The sequence below is a fragment of the Pipra filicauda genome, unplaced genomic scaffold (genome assembly GCF_003945595.2).
Source record: "Pipra filicauda isolate LSUMZ 115617 unplaced genomic scaffold, ASM394559v2 scaffold14_size4853619_pilon, whole genome shotgun sequence".
NCBI lineage: Eukaryota > Metazoa > Chordata > Aves > Passeriformes > Pipridae > Pipra > Pipra filicauda.
This window is the reverse complement of record NW_024103985.1, coordinates 2,281,477-2,305,386: the sequence shown is the minus strand read 5'-3', so window position 1 is coordinate 2,305,386 and position 23,910 is coordinate 2,281,477. Positions and strand designations below refer to the sequence as shown.

At 40.0% G+C, this 23,910-nt stretch overlaps 1 protein-coding gene across 1 annotated transcript in view; it reads right to left on the bottom strand.

Annotated features, from left to right (window-relative positions):
• ADGRD1 (adhesion G protein-coupled receptor D1) overlaps positions 1-23,910 on the bottom strand; it is a 135,188-nt gene that overhangs the window by 93,633 nt on the left and 17,645 nt on the right. The window contains exons 8-13 of the mRNA XM_027733162.2: positions 23,141-23,296; positions 20,581-20,640; positions 19,268-19,385; positions 18,097-18,207; positions 16,369-16,444; positions 12,922-13,063 (exon numbers count right to left, since the gene is read on the bottom strand). Coding sequence (XP_027588963.1) covers positions 12,922-13,063; positions 16,369-16,444; positions 18,097-18,207; positions 19,268-19,385; positions 20,581-20,640; positions 23,141-23,296 — 663 coding nt within the window. The remainder of the gene's footprint in view (positions 1-12,921; positions 13,064-16,368; positions 16,445-18,096; positions 18,208-19,267; positions 19,386-20,580; positions 20,641-23,140; positions 23,297-23,910) is intronic.

Below are 23,910 nucleotides of genomic sequence, written 5' to 3'. Positions count from 1 at the left end.
GATCTCCTCTCTAAGCGTGCCCTGCCACTCATCAAACAATTGGACTTTAACAGTTAAAGTTTCAAAGCTTGGATGCACCAATCTGAAATAAATAGTCTGAAATAATAAATGTTAGATCTTGTGGAGCTTTTTGTACCAACCTATAATGCACATCACAGCAATGTCCCCAATGCCTGGGGACAACGTGCCCTGATGCTTTACACGACCCCTGCCCTTCCTCCTGTTTATCCAGAGGGAAAGTCCAGAGGGAACTTCACAGCAAAACCTCCAAACCTTTGGTAATATCACCAATTCTTACACTGAACAAAGACATTTAGCCATAGTATACAGGATTAATTCATTTCACAGCTCTTTGGTTGGCATGAATGCAAAATAATGAAGCTAATGACTTACATTGGACTAAAAGCTCGTGACTAAACATTTTTCACCAGCATCTAGGGATTAATTCCACCCTAAATCATTACATGATCTGTCAAAGCACATTTCATCAGCCTAACCCTGTAAATTCTTCCTGCAGTGCACCATATGTAAAATAAATAAATGCCAGTGGTTTAATTCCAGGATGGATCCTTGTATCTTCCTTCCACCAAAGCATCCAGGCTCAGCTAAAGCCCCACATTATCTAGGACAGCACTCCAGCTCCTGCCTGTTTTACAGCAATACAGTGTTTAACATTAGTCATACATATAAATATATAAATAGCAGGCTATAAGATGACTAAATTAGGATACAGACATGACAAGTAAAAAAAAAAAATTTACCAGTTGACCAGATTAGACTTGCTCTAACTAAACCTGAGAATTTATTTTAACTATTATTTTAATTATGTATCTATTCCTGATTTCTCTGAAATCAACCAGTAGATTTCTAACTAAAAGTACCTGAGACATTAGTTTCTACACTTATCTTTATGAGGATTTCCAAACTGATCTTTACATAAAGCATATTCTATGGCCCCTTGCATTAGAAATACTTATGAAACAATTCCACTTAACCCGAGAAGAACAAATAAAAGCAAAACGTTAAAATCCAGTGACCCGAGAAAAATAATTCTCAAAGAAAAAAAAGCGTTTAGAAAATTAAAAAAAAAAACCATGAAAAGAAAGAAATTAAAAGGGAAAATGTAAGGGGTTTTGTTCTGTTTGTTTTTTTAAGACCGAGTTAATGTTCTGAATTAGAACTTTAAACTTACCCAATGTTTTTATGGCGAATTAATTAAATATCTTTCAATTTTATTAGTTAATGGGATTTTTCTATTTACGATTTCCACATCTTCTATCTCTCCTTGCTTAGCATTATTAACACCCGGCTTGGCACCGTGCCCGACTCAAACCACACGAGTAATCCCCCACAGAACCTGTTTGCTACACTCTGTGCTGCCTCTCCCAGGCTGTGATGCTCCGGTTGTCAAACAATGTGTTATTGCAGGAGCTCTGCCTTCATCCCGAGCGCCCTTTCCCCTTCTCAGAGCACATGTTAGTCATTAAATGATAGCTTGGACAGATCGAGATTACTGAAATTTATAGCGAGCCGCTGCAGAGGAGGAAGGTATGCAGAGCTGGCTGCAGGGTGAGTCACTGAAATGCAGTTCCTCTTGGCTGGCCCTGTCCCGATAGGAATCTCGCTGCTGAGCCAGCTTGTGTTGCCTCTTAAATTGGGAAGGACTGTGCTTTCTTTTTTTTTTTTTTTAAGAGAAGGGAAAATCCCTCCTTAGCAGCTGCACATTTCCTGCTAGAACAAGAACTCCAAGTTTTTATTACGAGCTGTTAATGTCATTATCTACAGAGGGAGTGGAGTTCATCTGCTTGGGGAACGGTGGGGAGGGGAACAGGCAAACCCACAAATTTACCATCCACTGCCTCCTCTAAAGTACAACTCCTCTGCCCTTTCTGAGCTAAAATTAACGCTACTTGTGAGCCAAAGTTTTTATTTATCTTGCGTGAACGAAGTGCAAGCAGTGTTTTAGGTGGGTGATGTTCCCGTAACACAGCCCATACTTAGCCCGAGCGCTGCCCTGTCATTAGTTCAGTCGGAGCTGCCAAACACCCCCGGCTGCCTTCGGGTTTGCCTTGGAGAAATTCCACTGGGGAAAGGCAAAGGAGATCACCCTCACCACTGCTGAGCAGGTGCCTTGTTTTCCCATTGTTGGTTAAATGCAACAGCTCAGGAGTGTAATAAAAAGGGTCCAATTAATTCCAAAAATCTCTGCAGTTATTTCTGTGCTAACGCTGCTAATCACCAGCAGCAGAGCAATAATCTTTGCCTCTATTAGACTGTATAACTGTTATTTTTCCCTCAAACTACCCCACTTTACTATTATGGTTGTGATGATTCTACTCTTAATGCAGAACATATTCTAGTTTTCCCACTCCGTGGTCCAAGGCAATATTCACATTTGCCTGCAGAAATTGGGAATATTTAAAAGGGGAGGAGAGGATATAAATATATGTTAAGTGGACTTGTAGAGTTTTAAATCCTCAAATCGTAACTATAAATTCATTCCATTTGGAAACTGCCCACTATTTCTTTATCACCAGAACAGCAAAGTTGAAGACAACTTTTCAACCCTCATTATCATAAACTAAACTTTCTGAGTTCCACAAAACCATACTGAACTCCCTTACATTCATCATTCATGTCTAATGTGTGTAACCTGCCAATAGGCAACTTTCAAAAGTTCCTGGTCCAATCCCTCTTAACTGCAAGCCAGCATGGAGGAGTTCCATGTTCAAAAAGCTTAAATAATCTATGATATAAAAGTACATACAAAGGAATAAATTCCCTGTTACTATCCATATCCATCCATTTCTTGTACTCTTTTGGACACATACACACCAAAACCAACCAACCAACCAAAGAAGTGTTTCAAGGGATTAAAAGAAATGCCCATGGCCTTTCTACATGTTCTAACCCAGAGTACAAGCAAGGGACCCTATTCTTCTCCAAACATGTTACACCTTCACAGCCTTTCATTACCTGCTCATTTCCAGCATATTTTTGCATATGTTTCCAGAACATAAACCAGAAAGACAAAAATAGATTTAGCACATTTACAATTTTCTGAGTGAAGCATCACTCATTTCTGTGCCTTTAAATATCGGCCATTCATGCCACATAAATCATTCCTGTGAGCTTAAGAGGTTTCACAGAGACATGGGCAAACACTCCAGAAACCATGGGGAACTTCAATAAAGACATGTGATAATATCTTGGATTGATGAACAAGAAATGCAAACCCACAATCTAAAAGTTAAAAAGAGCAGCAGCAAAGAGCTCAAACTGCAGAATTAATAAAAGTAGCCCGGCTCCTCCAACACTTACCACCAACCTTTTGAAGTCACCACTAGTGCAAAAAAAACCTAGCAACTGTTACACCAGAGTGTCTCAAGGAGAAGGTGCAGCAGATTAGTCACACCCCATACTCCTGAAAGCACTAAAACCCAAATTAAATAGGGTTGCAGGTGGCACCTCAGCAGTGAGGTAATAAGCAGTAATAACTAGGTCAATAACTAGCGAGAAATTTTGTAGTGAACTCTCAACTTGTTACCCAAAGTGCTGACAGAACTTTGCATTTTCAGGAATTATTTGTATAATTCCAGAGCCTTTGCTCTGTTCCTCACAAATGCAGGCCCATTTATTTATCTGCCAGGACCTGACCTGTGCAAAAAGTGGTATCTCTGAGAGGCAGAACCACCCACCCTGTTCAACACAGAAACCTGGTTTAAGAGCAGTTCTTGGCACTCAGGTACGTGCTCTACTCCGATTTAATTGCCATATGTGAGAACACAGCAGAAAAAAAACCCCAAGTAGCTTAGGAAAGTCTAGATGTTAGAAGCTTCCAGAGTAAGACTTCCAGGATGAACCCAGGCAGTGTGCAATGTGGCACAGCTGAAATGTAAAGGATCAAACTATCAAATCAAGGACACCAGACATGAACATCTTCCTTAAATTTCCCTCCACCACAGTAAATTATTTGGCTGCTAACCACATTGACCAGGAAAACAAACCGAGCTGAACCCGCCTAGAGTTCAAGCAATGTGTCCAGAGGACCTGAAAAGTCCTTTCTGCTTTTGCTTTTATGTGGATTATTCAAGATGTAACTCATGGAGAGCTAGCAATGCACTGGCATTGGATTTTATTGCTCACTTAAAAAAGCACTGGCTGCCAGTACAATCAGCAGACAAAGTATCTGAAACAAACCTTCTTTTTCAGTCTTTGGATTTGATTCTATTTTCTCTTCAAATTGTTAAAAATAATGAGGAATGGACTGTACCAGTCTGAAAGCAACATTAGATCACCATTAGAGTGAGAATTGAAAGCTTGGTCCCATGGGAGTCAGCAGTTCTAGCACAGATCATAATTAAATCAGAATTTTACTCTTTATATTTAATAGGTCTTATTACAAAACAGCTGGGAAAACATACCGTCTCCAAGCATCTGACTCTAGTGACTTTGAAATTCTCAATCAGCACAACTATTTCTGACCTTTAGAAACCCAAAACAAACCAAAAAGAAGATGATTTGGGCATTTTGAATCTAGAAATTTCAAATGCTATGGTCACCTTGTGCCAGTTCAAACCAGCTTGGCCTCACCAGGAGAGATTTTACAGGATCCATGTTCACCGTGGGGATTAGGGACTGGTGGGGTGTTATTCTCACTTTTCTGTTTGTTGTTTTATACATCAGAGTTATTAACATCTGAATGTTGTCCACTTCACCTCTGCAGCAAGCTTTTTCTTAACATTTAAATATGTATCTGTCTGTATTAACAGTGTCCAAAGAAACACAAGGTTTTATAGCAGAAACCCTGACAGTTCATTAAATGGAGTGAAACTGGACAGAACTCCTGTAACAAGCCATCCCCACATGAAAGGATTCCTCGAGGATTTAGTCACTGATGGGGAACTTAAACAGGAGAACTAAACTGAATTTAAGAGCTGTGCTCATGCCTGGGACAGAACTCTACATTGCAGGTTTGATCATGTCAAATATAAACCCCATAATTTTGTTTTCTATTATGATGAATGTTCAGGCAAAGGCAGAGTGAGGCAGCACAAGATGCCACAGTTCTGTAAAAGAGGATAACTGGGGAATGCAGTTTTGGGTGTTTAAGTCAGCAAGATTTTTGAAGTTTATTGCTTGGTATTGACTGAGCTCCAACTGCTGATGCCCTGTCACTTGCAAGCAGAGATTTGAAAGAGAAAAAGCAGATGCTTTTTGCCATAGATTGATAACAGTTGGTTCCAGTCAGCAGTGGTTATTTTCTTTAGGCAAGAGGTAATTTTATAGCTACTAAGTGGAAGTTTGCATATAAAATTGCCCACATACCCAAAGAATAAAACTCAGCAAGTAAACTCCAAATTGAAAGCAAACTTTACTTGCATGCATCCAAAACCACTCAATCACCTCGTGAAACCCTCACTCTTGTTGCAATATCCACCTCAAAGGCAAAGGACTCATTTACAAAGAAATATGGGGACTTGTTTCACAGTAAATGAGTGGTAACACAGGGAAAGTATTGTGCCTCCAAAGGTTTAAAAGGTTTTCCTGTTCTGACATGGAAATTAAACCTTCTGTGAATTACAGCTTATTACAAAGCAGTCCTGATCCTTACAGCAGCCCATCTTCAATGTGCTTAACGAAAATCTATATTTTTTGCAGCTGCACCTTTCTAGGTCTTTTTGGAATGGATTCCTATGAGAAAAATAAGTCCTGGGATGTTTCTGTTAATAACATTAACAAAACTATTGCTGTATCATTAAGAGATGCTGTATTTCATCATAATGACTACTGGTGTTTTAAGGTTGCCAAGGAGCAAGAAAATTAGCTGCAATTATGTCCATTTCTCATGTGAACTCAATGGATTTCCTTTGCTATTTATAGCAAGGACTTAACTTGTGTAACAAAGTGACAAACTTTGCATTGATTTTTAAATTACAGGCTTTATTATTGTTTTTTTCTTTTTGCTTAACTGTGGTACATCCTGCCAGAGTCACAGTTTTAATTGTATTTTAGTCAAGTTCTTTCTGTCAAAGCCCCTCCAGTGAAAAATTATACCTGCAGGTGTGGGCAAGAGTCACTGTTTCTCCTCAGTCAATATATAAATTAGTCGACACTTAACTTGCCATAAAAATAAATTGGCTCCACATTGATTTGTCTCTCTCCTGGTAGCACTAATATTTGTGTACAAATGGGAATTGCCTCTTCCCTTAGTTTATTTTCTTATCAGCAATGATGTTAAACAAAGCTCAGGATATTGCATGCCCAGGAAAAAGACAGAAGGATGACGTTCAGGGTACATTTTAGGGGCAAAAGTCCCATTGCCTCATTAAAAGCTCAAAGGAAAATGTTCCTTAACTTTGTGCCTAACTTCCTGAACTGCAAGAGGACTTTCTATAGGAGCACTTTCCTATAAATGGAGCAAAGTGAGAAGAGAAGAGGAAGAGAAGAGGAGAAGAGGAAGAGGAGAAGAGGAAGAGGAAGAGGAAGAGGAAGAGGAAGAGGAAGAGGAAGAGGAAGAGGAAGAGAAGAGGAAGAGGAAGAGGAAGAGGAAGAGGAAGAGGAAGAGGAAGAGGAAGAGAAGAAAAAAGAGAAATCTCTTTTCCTGGCACTTTACCACCTCCCAAGGAGAGCCCCAGGAGGGCTCTTCCCCGACATTCAGGCTGAACTACAATGAATGCTGATGCTCTCCTAGGACTCCTGATTCTGGAGGTTTGAGAAAGTCACATAACAGAAGATGAGATGGGATTAAGAGGAGAAGCTGCTAAAGCTCCATTGATGGAGTGCTCGGAAAGGAGCACGGAGGAAGCAGGTCACAGTGGGGTTCTGATGGGAAGCATTTATGGCAGAAAGGAACAAAGTGCAGCAGCAACTCCTCAAAAAAGAGGAGGGAAGCAGCTGTTTGAATGATTCAGTGCAATAATATGGCAGGAGAGATTAACACTTCCTGGTCAGGCACACAATTCCCCAAGAGCTGTGTTTGTTAAAGTGAACCACACAGAGCAAAGGACTGAGAGGGAACAATGCTAAATTAGTCCTAACGTGGTAGTATCTTAGTAAAACATGCATTTTCCCCCGAATCAAACAAATATTTAAAGTGGCATTTCCCCAAATATATCTGGGGGGAAACCAGCTGCATTAAGAATTCCCAATTGGCATCTAATCTTCATGTGAGGCCTCTCACACATGGTGTATCAGCCAGGAGCTTACAACCCTCCAAAACTGCAGCTGCACATGTCCCCCTTCTGCAAAGAGGAAAGAGAAAACAAACCCCTGGAGAAAACTACTTGGTTTGAAAGTAGAGTACAAAAAGTTTTCTTCTAGATGCAAAGCAATTTTCTCTCCAGTGCCAGTCAACAGCCAGGGATCACCAGAGCAGTGAGCTCTGCTGCTCCACGCAGGGTGTGACTGCTCCCCTTCTGTCTCATCACCTGAGGCAGTTATTTGCCCTCTGTGCACCAAGCAGGCCTGGATTTATACCAAGCTGCTGTTTCTATAAGCTGAAAGACAGTCAGCTGCCTTGTCAGGAAACACAAGAATTTGTAGCTACTTTGTCCCCAGAGAATCAAAAAGTGACTTCAGCATGGTCAAAAGCCAAGGTCTGTGCTACATAACCATATGGATTTTACAAAATATTGGTGCAGTTTGACACCATTTCTTCCTCTGTCACCTCCTCTGACTTTTTCCAGAGCATGTTGTGTTACATTTCAGCCTTGACATTCATCTCTTCTGAATTTCTACCCCGTGCTGTAATTTCTTGGATCGCACAAGTGAAATGTTAATTCTTCTCTGGTTGCTCCTGCTATGAAAAACATCTTGCTGGAAACAGAATTTTTTTTTTTTTCAGATAATCATTTTACAAAATGTACTGTTGCCTCATTACAAAACATCTGGACAGGTCAAGACTAAGCTGTCTCCAGCTACAAACTACCATCAGTCTTCACATCCTCCCCCACACACTGAAGGTGTGAGTTGATTCCTGTTATTTTTTTTTGCTGGAGACAGTAGTTCATGCAAGGTGCTGAAGAGCAGGGCATCATCACTTTTTAAATCAGTTAAAAACATGTCTGTGTCACTGAAATGTTCCTGAATAACAACTAACTGTTGTTATTTAGTGTATCAACTTCTGTCTCTTAGAGGACTTAATTCAGACAAAGTTTTGCTGATAAAGAGAAATGTATATATTCAGTGTTCACACTGAATGTCCTGCAATTACAGCCAATACCACCAATGAACTTGATTTTCTTGAATTACAGCCTTTGATAGTTTTTCACATAAGCTCTGGAAAGAAAACAGTGTGTACACAGACAGCAAGCCCTCCCCTCTCTCTGCACAGGTGTGTGCTGACCTGCAAGGCTGCCTTGGGACAAATATGGAATCAACAGCATGAAATATCCAATGAGATTTAGAATCCTACTTTTAATAAAACAGCTCAGCACGGTGACAACAGATCTGAGTCACAAAGCAGTGTCACAAAGCACTGCTGGTTCTCTCTCCTCTTCCTCTTGCCCCCCTGAGCAGTGGAAAGGAAGGGACAGTCATTAAAAAGACCCATTAAAGTAATTCTTCCATCTCTAAAAAGTCTTAAGCAAAAAGGTCCTTGATGATGCCCAAATACGACAGGAAAAGCTGTCTTATATCTACAGAGAAGGAAAGTGAGAATTGCTTTTCACCCCCAGCTATGTCACTGTGCCATAAAAGCAGACACTGTGGATAGGCAGGGTGGATAAATTTTCCTCAGACTGGCAGAAAGAATAAAACACTTAATCACTTTATATTCTCATGCAAAGAAGTTCATTCTAAATCCTTGATGATGAAGACTTCTTGCAAAACAATCTTTCTCAAGCTGTTAATAGTTTCATAAGATAAAAGAAAGAGTAACAGAAAAAGCGGTTTTGGGGACTTTGCAACAAAATAAACTGTTGTCAGAATAGTGGTGATTAAAACACTATAAGTAATAAAACATACATATCTGTCCTATCCACAGGGAGTCTTTTCTTCATAAGAAGAATTTAAACAAGTGATATTTTAATCTTGTCAAAAAAATAATGTGATGACTTATTCATCCTGAATCATGAAAAATTCCATTTTAAGTCAGAAAACCATTTTCCACTAACGGAAGCTCGACCAGAAAATTTTCTGCCTGCTCTGCTGATAGAGAGAAAGTCAACCAGCAATACTGGTCCCATGAGAATGGAGCTGTGAGCCTGAACATCAAGGCCTAATGGCTGTAATTACTGATGTCCTTTTCTGATGGAGGTGAGTCTGCAGTTTGGTCTCCCTGGTCCTTGAACACATAAATTAACGGCCTGTGTATTAACTAGGAGGTGACTTCTCAGCTCCTGTGCTCCAGTTTAGCCTCCAGCCTGTCCCCCTCAGTGCCCTCTGCCCCTTGGTGCTCTCTGGAAAAGGAAGCATTAACATGTCATTTATAAATATTCCCTGTATTCTTACCTAATTGATTAGACAGGAGCCTCACTTTGCATCGCCTCATGTTTCAAAACAAGAAACTTCATCATCTCACGAGCTCCCAAGAGCTATGTAAGAAATGCAGATAATTTCAGAGAAACCCAGAGAATCCTTGTTTAGGAGGAGATTTAACTAACCATGGGTTGAGCTGCGGAATGACAAATGCTCTGTGAAGTTTTGTTTCAAGAGGTGACATTCAGTTCACAGACATTTTCTTTGTAACTACTTCCTAAAATAGACATGGTTTACTTTACTCCCATTTTTTTCCCCTGTTGCTAAATGATTGGCGTTTTTCCTATACGCATTAGAAGAAAAAGAATTAAAAAGTCAGACTCAAACTTAAAAATTAATAAAGAAAAACTGTTTGTTTGGACTTGGCATTTTTTTATTTTTTTCTTATTGCGCTTTCCTCTGTTAAACTGAGAACGTTATGTGGAACAGACAAGCATTCAAATGTTTCTCCCCTTACTGCAGTATTTTAATGGATAAAGCAGGTTTGTAAGCCAGATTTTATGCTCTCAGTTTAATCATACTATTCAATCATAAACTTAGATAAATAGCTTGACTGCTACTCTTTAAAGCACACACCTAACACAGTGATTTTGCAGCCAGAATTTCTTTTACATTTTAAATTCTACTTTTATTTCATGAGGGGATCATGCTCAGCCAAATGAAACCACTCCAGAGTGAAATCATATGTAGTGGGAAAGAAAGGATCTGTGCTGGGATCATATGAAAGCTTCCAGAGACGTGGAGTCATTTCCCAATCTGCTTAAGTCAATTCCCTTGAACTGACTTCTGTAAATTTGCTTAAGTAATCTGCTTAAGTAAATTCATAAGTAAATTGTCTAAATTTATATCGTTCAAAGTTATTCCATGGAATTCATTGGAGACACAGCAGCGTAAAAGAGAACAGATTTAACCCACTGCTGCCACACTCCCACATAACTGGAATAATCTACTCATCCATTCCTTAATATTAAACTTCCCCATTAATTAAAAGCCAGAAGAGAAATTATATTTCCAAAGCCACAGGTGTCAGAGGCAAGCAAGCAGTTTTCCTATCAAATTCAGTGTATATCCCTTTTCAGCAGAGCTGCACACATTCTGCACAACTCCTTACTACACCTCTTCCCCACAGACAAATATTCCATGTATTTCTACCTACACTATAACTTTGTTTCTAAGGATTACTCAGAGAATTTAGAATCCATACATAAGATACCCAGAGGCATATTCCTCACTGGTTAATGCCCTTTTTTTAAGCAAATTCACAAAAACAGCAGAGTAGGTAACTAGATGTATTCCCATTGCCCCGATCTTATAGCTTTATTAATTCTCTTTACAAACTTGTATGCCAGGCTCTCTTTTTAAACAGCTATTCCAATGATAAATTACATTCCTTCACTGGGAAATCAATAGATATTAAATACAGCAAACCACCATTTAAATAAAATATTTTATGACATCAAAAGAGATTTTCTGATTAAACATGTTTGGTGATTTCAGAATGTTTTGGTGCTTGAAGGTTTTTAGCATTTGGAATTTTAAAAGGGAGTTTACAAATCCAGTTAGGAGATCAACAAAGTGCTTCACCATCAGGTAACACTGAAATAAGGCTCTGAAGCAAGCACATAAAATACCTCCCACCCTTACATTTAATTTTGCTTTCAAAAACACTGGGAAAATGATTATGTAGTCCAACGTGGGACCAGCTTCTAATTGAAGTCCACAGATTGCTGAGGGGAAAAAAAGAAACAATGAGACTGTGACTTTTCTAACCCTACTCGTGGAGAAAGTATCTCTTGCATCTCTTGAGCTTCAGCCAAACTTACAGGTTTGTGCAGTTAATAAGATGTAAAACCCAGCAGCAGATTGTTGCTGCAGGCAGTGAATAAGCAGGTGAAGAGTTCCCCATCTTTCAGAGGGGTGAACCTGCTGTGCCTTCCCCATCTCCTTTCAGGGCTTTGTGCCCAAGAGCAACATCTAACACAGTCATTATCCCAGCACAGCTTATTGGGCAGAATTCAAGATCATGCTCTCTGCACATTTAGAAATACTTCCTGCCTTGAAATTCTCAGAACTTTATAAATGTATTTCCATGACTGACTTTGAACAGTGCTGAGCTACTTTTTCGATGCTATTGGAATAGAATGTTTCTCCAACTTCTGCAAGGGTTTTAAAAAATAAATAATAACAAAAAAAATAAATAATAACACCAAAAAAACCCTCACAACAACAACAACAAAAACCCCCACACATACACACACACAAAAAATGCCACAAACCCAACCCAAGTCACACCCGAACAGGCAACATTTCTATCTGTATACCACGGTACAAGCCATCTTAACAGTGAAAATTAAAAACCCACGGGTTTGTTTAACAGCCTCCTAGTAAATCATCATAACTACAGCACGAGGAGGTGCCTGGATAAATAAAGCAAAGTGCAATTTGCAAAAAACTGTCAGCAAAACAACACACTTCACTCCTGTCCCTTGGGGATTTTTCATTTCCTTCCTGTAGCTTACTCCATCTTCATCAGAAGGCCAACAGCAAGAAGACAAACTGGCTCGAAAACAGTCATTGAAAGAAAAACATGATTCAGCACTTAGAAGAACATCTAAGAGATGTTTTCTAGGAAACATTTAAGAATTGAAATCTTTCCTTTGCATTTCCATTCCATGCTGTAAGTGGGTCAGAGACGCTGCATTCCTCTTGCCAGTTTGAACTCCACTCTTCTCCACTCCACTGACAAGACAAAGAGACACCTCTCCCTCCAAGAGCAAACAAACCCAGCTATTATTCCAGTTTCCTGCTGGAATGTGCTGATTTGGGGAAACTGAAACACCTTACTGAAACTCAGCAGTTTTATTCAAATTTTTCTCCAAGTTTGCTCAGATTCTCATATTTCTTGGCTCTTATTCTCAGTTTCAGAAAGCTCTGCTCTCTAGAAAGGGCAGTTCAGACTCGAGCAGGGATTTGAACCTGCTCCACTCCTACCCAGGAGATGCTCTGCCCAACATACTTCTACCTGACCTTCTCTGGGTTTATTCATTCAAAACCCCTCAGTTACCTCAGTGTGGATTAAGAGCAAAAGCAAAAAACCACGAATTAATTGTTTTTGGCCACTCTAATGAGAAAAAAAGCAATTTATCCCACTCTGTTGCAGGCAGCACAAACACACCCTTAGAGCAGCACACACAGAAAGGCCTAAAGCTGCACTTGTCACTTCACCTTCTTCAACAACACGTGCACTAATCAGCCTTTTGCAGTGATGGAAACAGGACTCACAGTGGTTGGAAAAACATCATATTGTAGCCACAAACACCACCTCAATTGCTACAAAAAAAATGTCCACAGAAATTATGAGAGAAATACAAAAAAGTCACCACGGGCACCGAAGTTCTGAACAGTTTTGTGACCTAAACTGGTAGTTTCCATTTCACTTACCAATTTGTGGGTGAGCTGGATGGTGATGAGAGGAGATCCTGACAGATTGTGGGACAACTTGGGTAGAGGTTCCACTTTGATAGAGATGAGATAACTGGTTGCTGAGATCATATAACCTTTGTAGGCAGCAGCTTCAGCAATCCTTGGGAAGAAGCAAATATATTAAAGAAGAGGAACAACTTTTTTTTAGTTCATCCACAACACCCACAACAAACATGGGATCTCCTTTTTCCATTCAAGCCAGTTAATTTCTATAGGAGAGTGAGATCCTACAGGACTAGAAGCCATAGTATAGGGAACAAAGTGTAGGGGCCAGCTTTGAACACCTGGAGAGTTGGCATCATTAAGTACCCCTTCACTCTGCTCCTCTCTTGCTTTCAGCCTTGCTCAAAGTGCTTTAGATAATTAGGGAGAATCCTATGAAAGAATCTAAAAATGCTCTCAGGAAAGCAACCTAAGTGAGGAGGAAACTTGTGAGGGGTTTCAGGCTGACTAAAGACACACATCAGTGTGTAAGACACACACATATAATGCATATAAATATATACATAGGAATATGTTTAGAAGTGATTTACAGCTTTACTTTGGAAAATTGATTATGTCCAGTTAGGTTTGTTAGAGAATAAGTCAGGTCACAATACAAACAGCTGAACTCGACTAAATATCTGATTTGTCCAGGTAATATATTTATTTTTAGTCTGAAGTAATTTTGCATTACATAAGAACCCTCTTATTTCTGCTTTCAGCTAAAACTTATGACTTTGGCATTTTTGCATATTTAGGTGTAACTGAGATCCATTTGGCTGCAGGGTAAAATTTTTTACCCTACCAGTAACAAACTGTGCAAGAGTAAAATGTTCTCTGTCATCTACCTTTGGAGCATGTGAAAGAATGGTATTGACTGTGAGAAATATGAGCCAAAGCAAATTAACCACCACCATAGGCTTGCAAACACAGTCCACCACTGGAAAGAGCTGGCTTGCAAAGCACTTTAAAAGCCACTTTATTTACATTTGCCACCTGTTTGCGATGTTTTCTTATTTTGCTTTCAGGAAACAAGAGAAAAAGTCGTGTCAGACATTCAAATAATCACCCTGAGTTCCTTGGCAGGGTCAAATGGAACAGAACTCATTTAGCACAGCCCCAAGCACCAGCCCTTCCTTCTGACCTTAAAAAACCCATCAGTATCAGAGATTACTTCTGCTCCCAGCAACCAGCATCTGAGGGTAGAATTTGCCTCCTCTGTTATGAAAAGTTTAAGTTTAGAGAAGGACTAATAATGTTCAAACCTTTATCTGACATTTTGAGATTTCTCCTGCAAGGATTAAGTGTTTTTTCCACACCCTTTATCTGGTGTTTTAATTTCAGAGAGCTTGGTGAATTTTGAAGTGTGAAAAAAATCTTCATCAAAAGCAGAAAATAGTGTTTCTGTGCATGCACAAGCCTTTCTTCACCATGGCCTTGGATGTGAGATGGCAGATTTACACAACCTGTACATGAGCAGAACTGGGCTCAAAGTATTGTTGTGTTTCAATTTTTTTTTTTTTATAAAGAATCAAAAGTTACTCCCCTTAGAAACTGCTATTTATGTAGTCTGAAAATAGAAGTCATCTGTGTGTACAGCACAAAAGCTCCAAGAGTTTTGGGTTTGGTTTTCCACCACAAAAGAAAAAAAATGCCCCTTAGAAGAAAATGGACAGGGTTCAAATTACAGGTGTTCAAGTAGCCCAGTGCTAGAGGGAACATTTAAAAAAGTCTTTAAAACAAACTACTCTGTGAAAAAGTTGTTATTCTACTGAAGAGTAAGCAAAAAAAGTTATAATAGCAGAGCACAAAAAAGAAAAGCCAGCAGAAGTGCATACTTATTTTTAAAGCATTTTTTCAATACCTGGGGTTTGATTCCAGAGAGGAAAAATCACTAAGCTAGAATTCCCTGCATTATTATCACCTTTTTAGATGCTGTTTTGGACAGACCTGCACCTACAATTTTATAGACGTGATTTTGCAGTGCATTACACACTGCAAGCAGCTCAAGTACTTTGAATTAATTATAGAAATCTAGAAAACATTTCTTCTCCCATGTCTTTGTGCTTCTATTTAACATTGTGACAGGGCCAGATCCCTCCTTCTCTAAAAGAGTGCTAAAACCACACACAACTCAGGAGACCAGGAATGTTGTCCTATTCCACAAACTTCAGAGAATGTCCACAAATATGACACAACTGTTTTATTTTGCTATGTCAGAGCCCCAGGATATATGACAATATACTACAATACAGTGCTTTGCCATGCAGCATCTTTAATCCTATTGTGTTTGCTAAACTTTGACCTATGTCAGGACCATACTCAGTCTCTTTGTCCCTTTGAAAAATTGAGATTATTATTATCTTATTAGCTGATTATCTTAATAAATTGCATTGATCCTCCTGTCTGAAAAACAAAAGCCCTCATAAATTATTGCCTCTATTTCTTCATGTCAGCATGAAATATTGCACATTAATGACATGGTTCCCTGGCAGCCACCTGCTGAGTGTCCTTTTCTTTGAGAGAGCAGGGCAACCAACAGCACAGCTTGCTATGGATTTAGAAATGCTATTTAGTAGTAGTTGTGTGATTATCTCAGGGTGATCAACATGGATTGTGATCCAATCTGGATCAATCAAGCCAAGATTCACAAAAGAGTTCCTGTGACCATAAACTCCCTTGTCAAGAAAGGAAGGCAATCCCTGACATTGAGGAGAGCTGAAGTGCTGCATCTTGGCTGCTGTCAGAAACAACACAGAAAAAAATCACAGACTGGAAAGACTGAAAGTGTAAACTGCTCTCTGTACCCCGGGGAAAACCAAAGGGAAACACAAAGTCATCCACTTGCCTGAAAGGAAAGTGTAATGATTTACATGAATGGCCTTGCAAAATCCCCTGGGGAACTGTATTGCAGGGAGCTCTACAGCTCTGCATTTACTTTATCTTATCTGCTAATGATTTCCCTGATGGAGTACATAAAACAAAGGGTCTTTAAAGCATTGCCTGGTCTCCTGTTGTAAAATTACCTTGTGGGTTTCTAGGATCAGGATTCAGATTTTGTTTTCTTATTTGTTTCATTTAAGTGCAAGCTTTATCTTGATAGTGTCAGGAGAGAAGACGTAATTTTCTTTTATGAGGCAGATTAAAATTATGATTTTTCTAGTGTCAGATCAGATGAATGGAAGGAGAAGACAAAGAAAGACAAACACGTCGCCACGGGAATCTACTTTATTGCAACGTAAAATAAAACATCTAATGTAAACTTTAATCTTTGTCTAGTTAATGACTACATGTCCTCAACATTGCAGAATCAGGATTATGGCTTGTAATTTATTTACAGCTGATAACAACACGACTGTTATAAAGGTATATCACTAAGGTAATAAACAAGCTGTTAAAACATGAGAGCTCTGAGATACTTACTTGGTATCCATAGGGTTGATATTGTGAAAGAAATAATGCATGTCATGGTAAAGGAGGCCGACAATGGTAATCCAAGCTGTGGAAAGGGAACAGGAGTTATTTCTCAGAGCAACAGTTCTAAGCAAGGGACATTTCTCTCCTAGGCTTGAAGCTCCATGTTAATTAAGAGCCTTGATTTATGTTCACCTTCATATTGTTCTTTTAAGTAAGTGGAAAATCCTGGACACATTGTGCAGCACGAGAGATGGATATCAAAAGTAAAATAGGAGGAAGCCTGCCCTGCACAATCAAACTTCCAAAATAAGCTGCTGAAGTAATCAATTGTCACTTATAAATCCCCCACACAGCACCAGAAAGGGTCTCAGGACACACCAGAGTCGGTGTCTCTGTAACCTCAAGGCCACTTCACCACCACCTACACGAACTGGCAGCTTGTGAAACTCAAACACAGGCAAACAGTTCCCATGCTGGTTTTCTGTTTGCTGCCCACATTCCAGTATTTTTGGGCTCTCCAGCATCTGAGCGAAGAGACAGATGTGTATTTTCTAAGAGTGAACCACGCGAATGTCTTTTACTACCCCTTTTGCTGGGTTCCAAGTATTTATAGTGTGAACTGTTTAAGGTGATTTTTTTAGCTTAGCTCATCTGGGCAGTGTAGAAGTGTGGCCTGAGGGCTGAAATTTCTCAGAAGTGAGCTTTAGGTGGAAAAAGAATAAAATATTTAATGCACTGGATAATTTTGGGATACGAAGCATGACAACGTTCTGAAGAAAAAAAAAACTCTGCTTGGTGAGAAATTTTATAAGTGGGAAAGGAAAAAAGTCCTCTCACATGCTGGTTTTGGCCTTACAAGCTGGTTTACAATTATAGTTGTTCAAACCTCAGAGCACTTGCAGTGTCCAGCCAGAGCACCTGCCAGTGCAAAGCAACAAAGCTGTCATCACAAATCAGGCAGACAGTTCAGTAATTATTAGAGAATTTCTCTCTGCAGGTTATTTTCAGCTAACTTTGCACTTTGTGAAAAGGGACTGACCATCCTTTGACAGAGGTGACTGCAGAAAGGTCTGTGGGTGAGCAAATTTTGTGTGTTGGAATTTAGGGCACATAAGTCAGACTTTTCAAAGATTTGAGGATGGGGGTAGATACTTTACTCAATCCCAGAGTAAAACATAGATAATTAACTTCAAATAGTTATTTTAGAGTCTTGAATAAAGCTGCAGTTTTTTGCCATACCTTGCTTTTGAGATTATTAAAATGTTGGCTTAGGTATGGATTTCTGAGTGCTGCCTTTTTGCCATGACTGCAGCCTATATCTTCATTTCATTTCTGTAGCTGCTATTGCTTAAACCTGTCATTTTATCATTTAATTTTACACAAAAGAGCAATTTTGCATGAAGGGATAAGCAATACCTAATCTGACAACCTGGAATTTCTTAAAAATAACCAGTTCAGATGATTAAAACAAATTTACAAGATTAAGGTTTCTCTAATATAAAAATGTGTCAAAATTAAATGGCTTCAGTCTCTGTGGCCCAGCTCTATTATTCAACATTAATTCAAGTAATATGAAAACTCTACCATTGGTATGACAGGACAACTGCTGCTTCCTCAGAGGGATCAAATCAGTTACTTGGAAAAATAAAGTGAACCAAAACTTGTTTTCAAGCAAAACCAATTTTGGATACCCTGTGTACATGACTCCACTCCTCCCTTTAATCTTTTCCTTACCTTTTTCATGGAAAGCTTCACTGGGAATGGAAATATAACTCTGCCCCCGAGATGGAAATCGATAGTGGGACAAATTCAGAGTCTGAGGATGCATTTTGAGCACAGTGTAATCTGTGTGATAACCCAAACAAAAATATCATAAAATCAATAGCCTCTACAACCTACTTGACTGTTTAACTAGACTTCCCTAATAGCTGTTGCAAGTCTTGAATTTAAAACCCCATATGTTTGCAGAAAATATAGTAAATTCCCCAAGTATAAAATTGCCTTTTATATCTGACTCCTTTATGACAGAAAAGGTGCTACGTGCACTGTTATTATACCATGGATCACTTCACCCAGCCTCAAACACTGAGCTTACCAGGGCAAGCAAAACAGATTAATAGCTCTCTTCCACTGACATTTGAAGGCATTATTTCAGTCCTCCATTTGAGAATCCCAGTGTCCAGGAGAGCACATGCAGTGATTAATGCTGCTGGGGACTGCTCAGGTTATTTACCCCTGAAGGCACAGCAGAATGCCAGAAGAAATAAATTACCTTTGATACCTGTAGCACCCAAAGATGCAGATGAAGTGAGAGTGCTAGGACGTTAAAGAGCAGTAAAATAAAATTCTGCAAAAAGGTCAAAACTATTCCTATTATTTTCAACCTCTTGCAAAAATTAAGGTTTTGTAGCACCCAGACATCTGTGACTTCGAAGTGCTGCATAAGAGCTCTAGGCCCTTTAACTCTGTTAGCATAGTATTACCAGATTCTCCACATATAATTCATATTCTGAGTTCCTCCCCACATAACCTCGAGGGAGTTCAAGCACAGTCAGAGCCGATTACCTCTGGACTAACTGCACACTCATCTTTCTACAACCGAAGCTCTGGTTTGCATTCAAAAGAGAAAATCACCCAATTTGATTCCCTCCCCCGTTTTGGCAGAGGAGGGGCTGCAAGCATGGAAGCATTTGGGACACCCAGACAGCCCAGATGGAACATCCCTGCTAAATCCCAGCAGAGGGAATGTCCCTGCTCAATCCTGCCAGAGGGAATGTCCCTGCTCAATCCCACCAGAGGGAATGTCCCTGTTCTGTCCCACCAGAGGGAATGTCCCTGTTCAGTCCCACCAGAGGGAATGTCCCTGTTCAGTCCCACCAGAGGGAATGTCCCTGCTCAAACCCACCTGCCACAGGGGACGTGCCCTCGATAGTGGAGGGAGAGGAGCCCTCGTCCAGGTTGCGCGTCACGTGAGACATGACGGTGTCCACGGTCTGGATCAAACTGCCAAACACGTGAGCTGTCTGAGGGGGGAAGGAAGAGAAGGTTCTGCAGCAAAGGAACTGTCATTCACAGCACAAAACCACGCCAGGTTAAATCCCTGCCTGACTCATCATTCAACTGCCCCGAGCCAAACGTGGCCTTTTCCACGTCTAGTGGGTAAAATGTTACACAAACTGATGCCACCCAGAGCCCAACTATATAAAATACTATGTTTTATGGAATGTCTCCAAATGACTCTTGCTCCCACCAGCATTTGACAGTCAATTATACTGAGGATTCAGCAGAATGAGGCCAAGAACTGTGAAGAATTTTTTTGACAATACTTAAAGATCAGTTTCAGATCTGTGTTGGAACACAAGATGAGAAACTACAGTTTTATCTTATTAAAATGCTCCTTTAAAGTATAAAGCTACTTTAACCCTGCAGGTTGAAACCTGATCCATAAAATCTCAGAGTTAATGCATGTTTCAGTTTTATCTGAAATCCATTTACATCAGAGATGATCAAGGATTTCAGGCTAAGAACTTAAATCAATTAGACATCTTTTTGTCTTAAAAGCATTTTAGACTTCAATGAGACCTTGATTTGCTTTAGCCTCTCCTTCTCTCAGTTTAAAAGTTCTCTGTTCTGCAATCTGTGCTTTCTTAGGACTCAGGCAAAAATCTCAGGAAACTCCTGGATTCACCCTGCGGGTATTCCTTGGCACAATAATAGGTAGACTAGAAAAGAAAGAACATTGATACAGGTCATTTTTCCCCATATCAGGTCTAATCTCTCTCAAAGCTTCAGATCACAAAACAGGTAAGCACCACCACATATTTCATGTGCATTGAAAAGCATCAATCTACCAAAAAATATAAACCTTCAAATATCAGAGGTCAGTGCTAAAAAAGGAGTGGTTAAAAACTTACTTTAGTGACAATGTTTATTATTTTATAAGTACAGTTTTGTTTCATTCATCCTGAAATATGTGGAAACAGCAGCAGATAAAGTTCCTTTATTTTAACCCTCAAGAACATATTATAAAAGAGAATTAGATAATTTTTTCCCCGTGTATCTTTACTGCAAATATGGAAGTGACAGATAAGAAAATAAGTAAGTCACAGTGCCAAAAAAGCCCTAACAAGCATAATAATAGGGACCACCAGTTCCATTACCATCCATATGAATTTATGCAACCAAAGCAAGCTACAAATCTGAACCCATTTGTCTTACCTGTGGTCCATCAATCAGGTTGGGCAATAACATAAAGTCTTCAATAGCTTTTAAAAATGCCTAAAAGATAAATAAAACTCCATTATTTGATTATTTATTAATCAGTTACATCTCCTGGCAAAGGATCCAAGGCAGGTCTCTGCTAGGATTTGTCTGAGGTTTATGCCAACATGACAAGCCCACTGCCATTCAAGTCACAGATCCATCTCTACCTGCCAGCACTCTCACCATGTTCTGCATGGTGACATTTTAAGGTAATAATTTATTTATTAAAAGCAACACCACTGTGTAACTCCCAGAGTGCAGTGATTATCCCACAGCTGAGCTGACACTCAGTGAACTTGTTGGGAACTGAACACTAAAGTGAACTTATTCTCCCATTTTGTCTGAACTCATATGACATCAATAGAATCATGGAATGGTTTGGGTTGGGAGGGACATTAAAAATCATCTTGTTCCAGCCCTGCTTCCATGGGAAAGTTTCCACTATCCCAGGTTGCTCCAAGCCCTGTCCAACCTGGCCTTGGACACTTCTGGGGATGGAGCATCCACAGTTCCTCTGGGCAATCTGTGCCAGGGCCTCACTACCCTCCCAGGGAAGAATTTCTTCCTAATATCCAATCTAAACCTACCCTCCTTCAGTTTGAGGCCATTCCCCCTTGTCCTGACACTACAGTTCCTGATAAAATGTCCCTCTCCATCTTTCTTGTAGGCCTCTTTTGGTCTTAAATGACTACATTTTTCCACAGCACTAGATAGATTTCCCCTCACTTAGTACAATTTATTAGCTGCTTAACTTTTGCACTTCAAGTTTGGGTTTAGGGTCAAGAGCTGTCACAGTGGGCACCAATCGAGTGCTCAGCACAATATAGTCACAGTCCTAAGGAGCCTTGCCAAGGACAAAAGGAAACACAGAAAATGGCACTGAAAATTAAAAGAGAAAACCCCACAATTCCTGTTTAAACTTATCTATTAAAATGTCTTTATAGAACAACTGAATATAGAAGAAGTTCCACCGTGAAGTGTGGAAGACATGACACAGCAAAACACAAACCAGATCTGTCAGAAGCCATTCATTATAAATGCGTGTCAGGAATCAGAAAGTTTATTGTGTATCACTTAAATCAAATTTCCTTGTGCTGTGAGGCGTACAACAATCAGGACAGAGATAACTCCACAGAAAATCACATGCATGCTCAGTGCCTGCCTTTCAGGGAATTAGCTGCAGACAATACAAAGCCCAGCCATCAATCAGACAAATGACAGAGTCGGGATGTATGATCAGGACTCTCTTGTGTTTATTTCCCAAAATAGCTTTGCTAAAGATAATCACGTCCCACATTTTTGTCTGCAAATCACTTTCATGGCAGACAAAGCAGCATCAGACAGCATGAATGAGCAACCAAAGAGCAACTAGAATGATGTGGGAAACAGGTAGTGGTGTCTGGCGGGGCCATGTTCCATTTGCGGTTTAAAGCCCACACAAATTTTTCAGTAAAACAAAGGAAACGATGTATTAGAGTTTTTTAGAAGGGGTTTTGCTACATATTAAACTGTGATCCGTGAAATCCGAGCTTTGCAGTTTGCAAACGCCAAGCTTTTAACCCGACCTATCAATTGCTGTCCTGTGTCGTTTGCAGAGGCATTTATTTATTTTGTTTGTCTGAGTAAAGCATCCTCCTCACCCTGGTACTACCCGCGGGCTTAAAGGAACAATCACTAGCGGGGCCAGAGCTGATTACTGTAACAATAGCTTTCTAGCCTGCTGAAATCAGGGAATTAGATGCCCATCATTTTACAGCAGGCTAACTTTATGTTAGCAGAACGTGACCCCATAGTCTCAGCTCAGACTGCAGAAAATGCCACCTTCTTTTTTTCTCTCTGTAGATTAGCTTAAGTTACTTAGGTTGGGAAAGATCTTTAAGATCACTCAGTCCAACCAGTAACTCAGCACTGACAAGCCCATCACAAAACCATGTCCCCAAGTGCCACATCTACACACCTTTTAAACACCTCCAGGGATGGTGACACTCCCACTTCCCTGGACAGCCTGTTTCAGGGCTTGACAACCCTTTCAGTGAAGAAATGTTCCCTAATATCCAATCTGAACCTCTCTGGTGCGACTCAAGGCCGTTTCCTCTTGTCCTATTGCTTGTTATTTGGAGAAGAGATAACTCCCACCTGGCTACAACCTCCTGTCAGGGAGCTGTAGAGAGCAATAAGGTCTTCCCCGAGCCTTCTTTTCTCCAGGCTGAGCCCCCTCAGCTGCTCCTCACCAGATCTGTGCTCCAGACCCTTCCCCAGCTCTGGGGACATCCTCCAACACCAAAATGTCTCACAGTGAGAGATCCAAAGGCACTAAATAATATCTTCAAGAACCAATGAGATCTCTAAACCATCCTCTCTGGTTGAAGCTCACTTTCTGCTACCCCCCTCCCCCAAAGCAGCTACTGCTTTTTTCACACCTATTTTCTCCAACAAGCAAAAACTTTAAAAACCGTGTTTGATATTTCCAGGTTCTGGAGAAACTTCAGTGCCACCTGGCGTGAGAGACACTTACCTCTGTGAGGCTCAGAGCAGTGTTTTGTGACAGGGACTCGTTGGGCAAGCTGAAGGACACGTTCTCCAGGTACCCCAGCGTGGAGTCGGGGGAGTGGAAATTCTCTCTCTCCTGGGTGAGGTTGGTGATGATGGGTCGATAGGCGTTGGTGGAGAGCTACAGCAGAGGCACAACTCAGCACAGGTTATCCCATATGGACAGCAGGATTTATGGGTTTAGCCCAAAAAGGGAGCTCAAGGCACAGCAGGCTGCTGTGGTCACACACAGGAGGCTACAGGAGCCAAGGGAAAAGGAAAGCACACAGATAGATAAGATGGATAGATGGATAGATGATAGATAGATGATAGATGGATAGATAGATAGACAGATGACAGAATAACCAGAATATTCAAAGATTTATTTTTTCATTAGCCACTGCTATCTGCCAGGGTTTCCTGAAAGCATCAGTGAACAAGAACTAACAGAACTCTGATACTGCAGAAAGCAAGAACATGACAATATACTGCAACAGCTAATTGCACATGGGCTGATTACAGCTAATTGATTACAGCTAATTGTATCTATTCTCCATATGAAAAATTTTCATCTTTTTCATTGCACCTTCACTAAACAAATGAAAACCAGTTTTGTTATTGCGGCGGGTTTTTTTTCTAATTTTAAAAGAAACAAAAGGAACAATTATCAAAATGATTTTTCATGTCCTACATCTTCAAAGTTAAATGTAATACTTCAGAAGTTGCTACTTTTTTCCCTTTTTTTAATATAAAAAA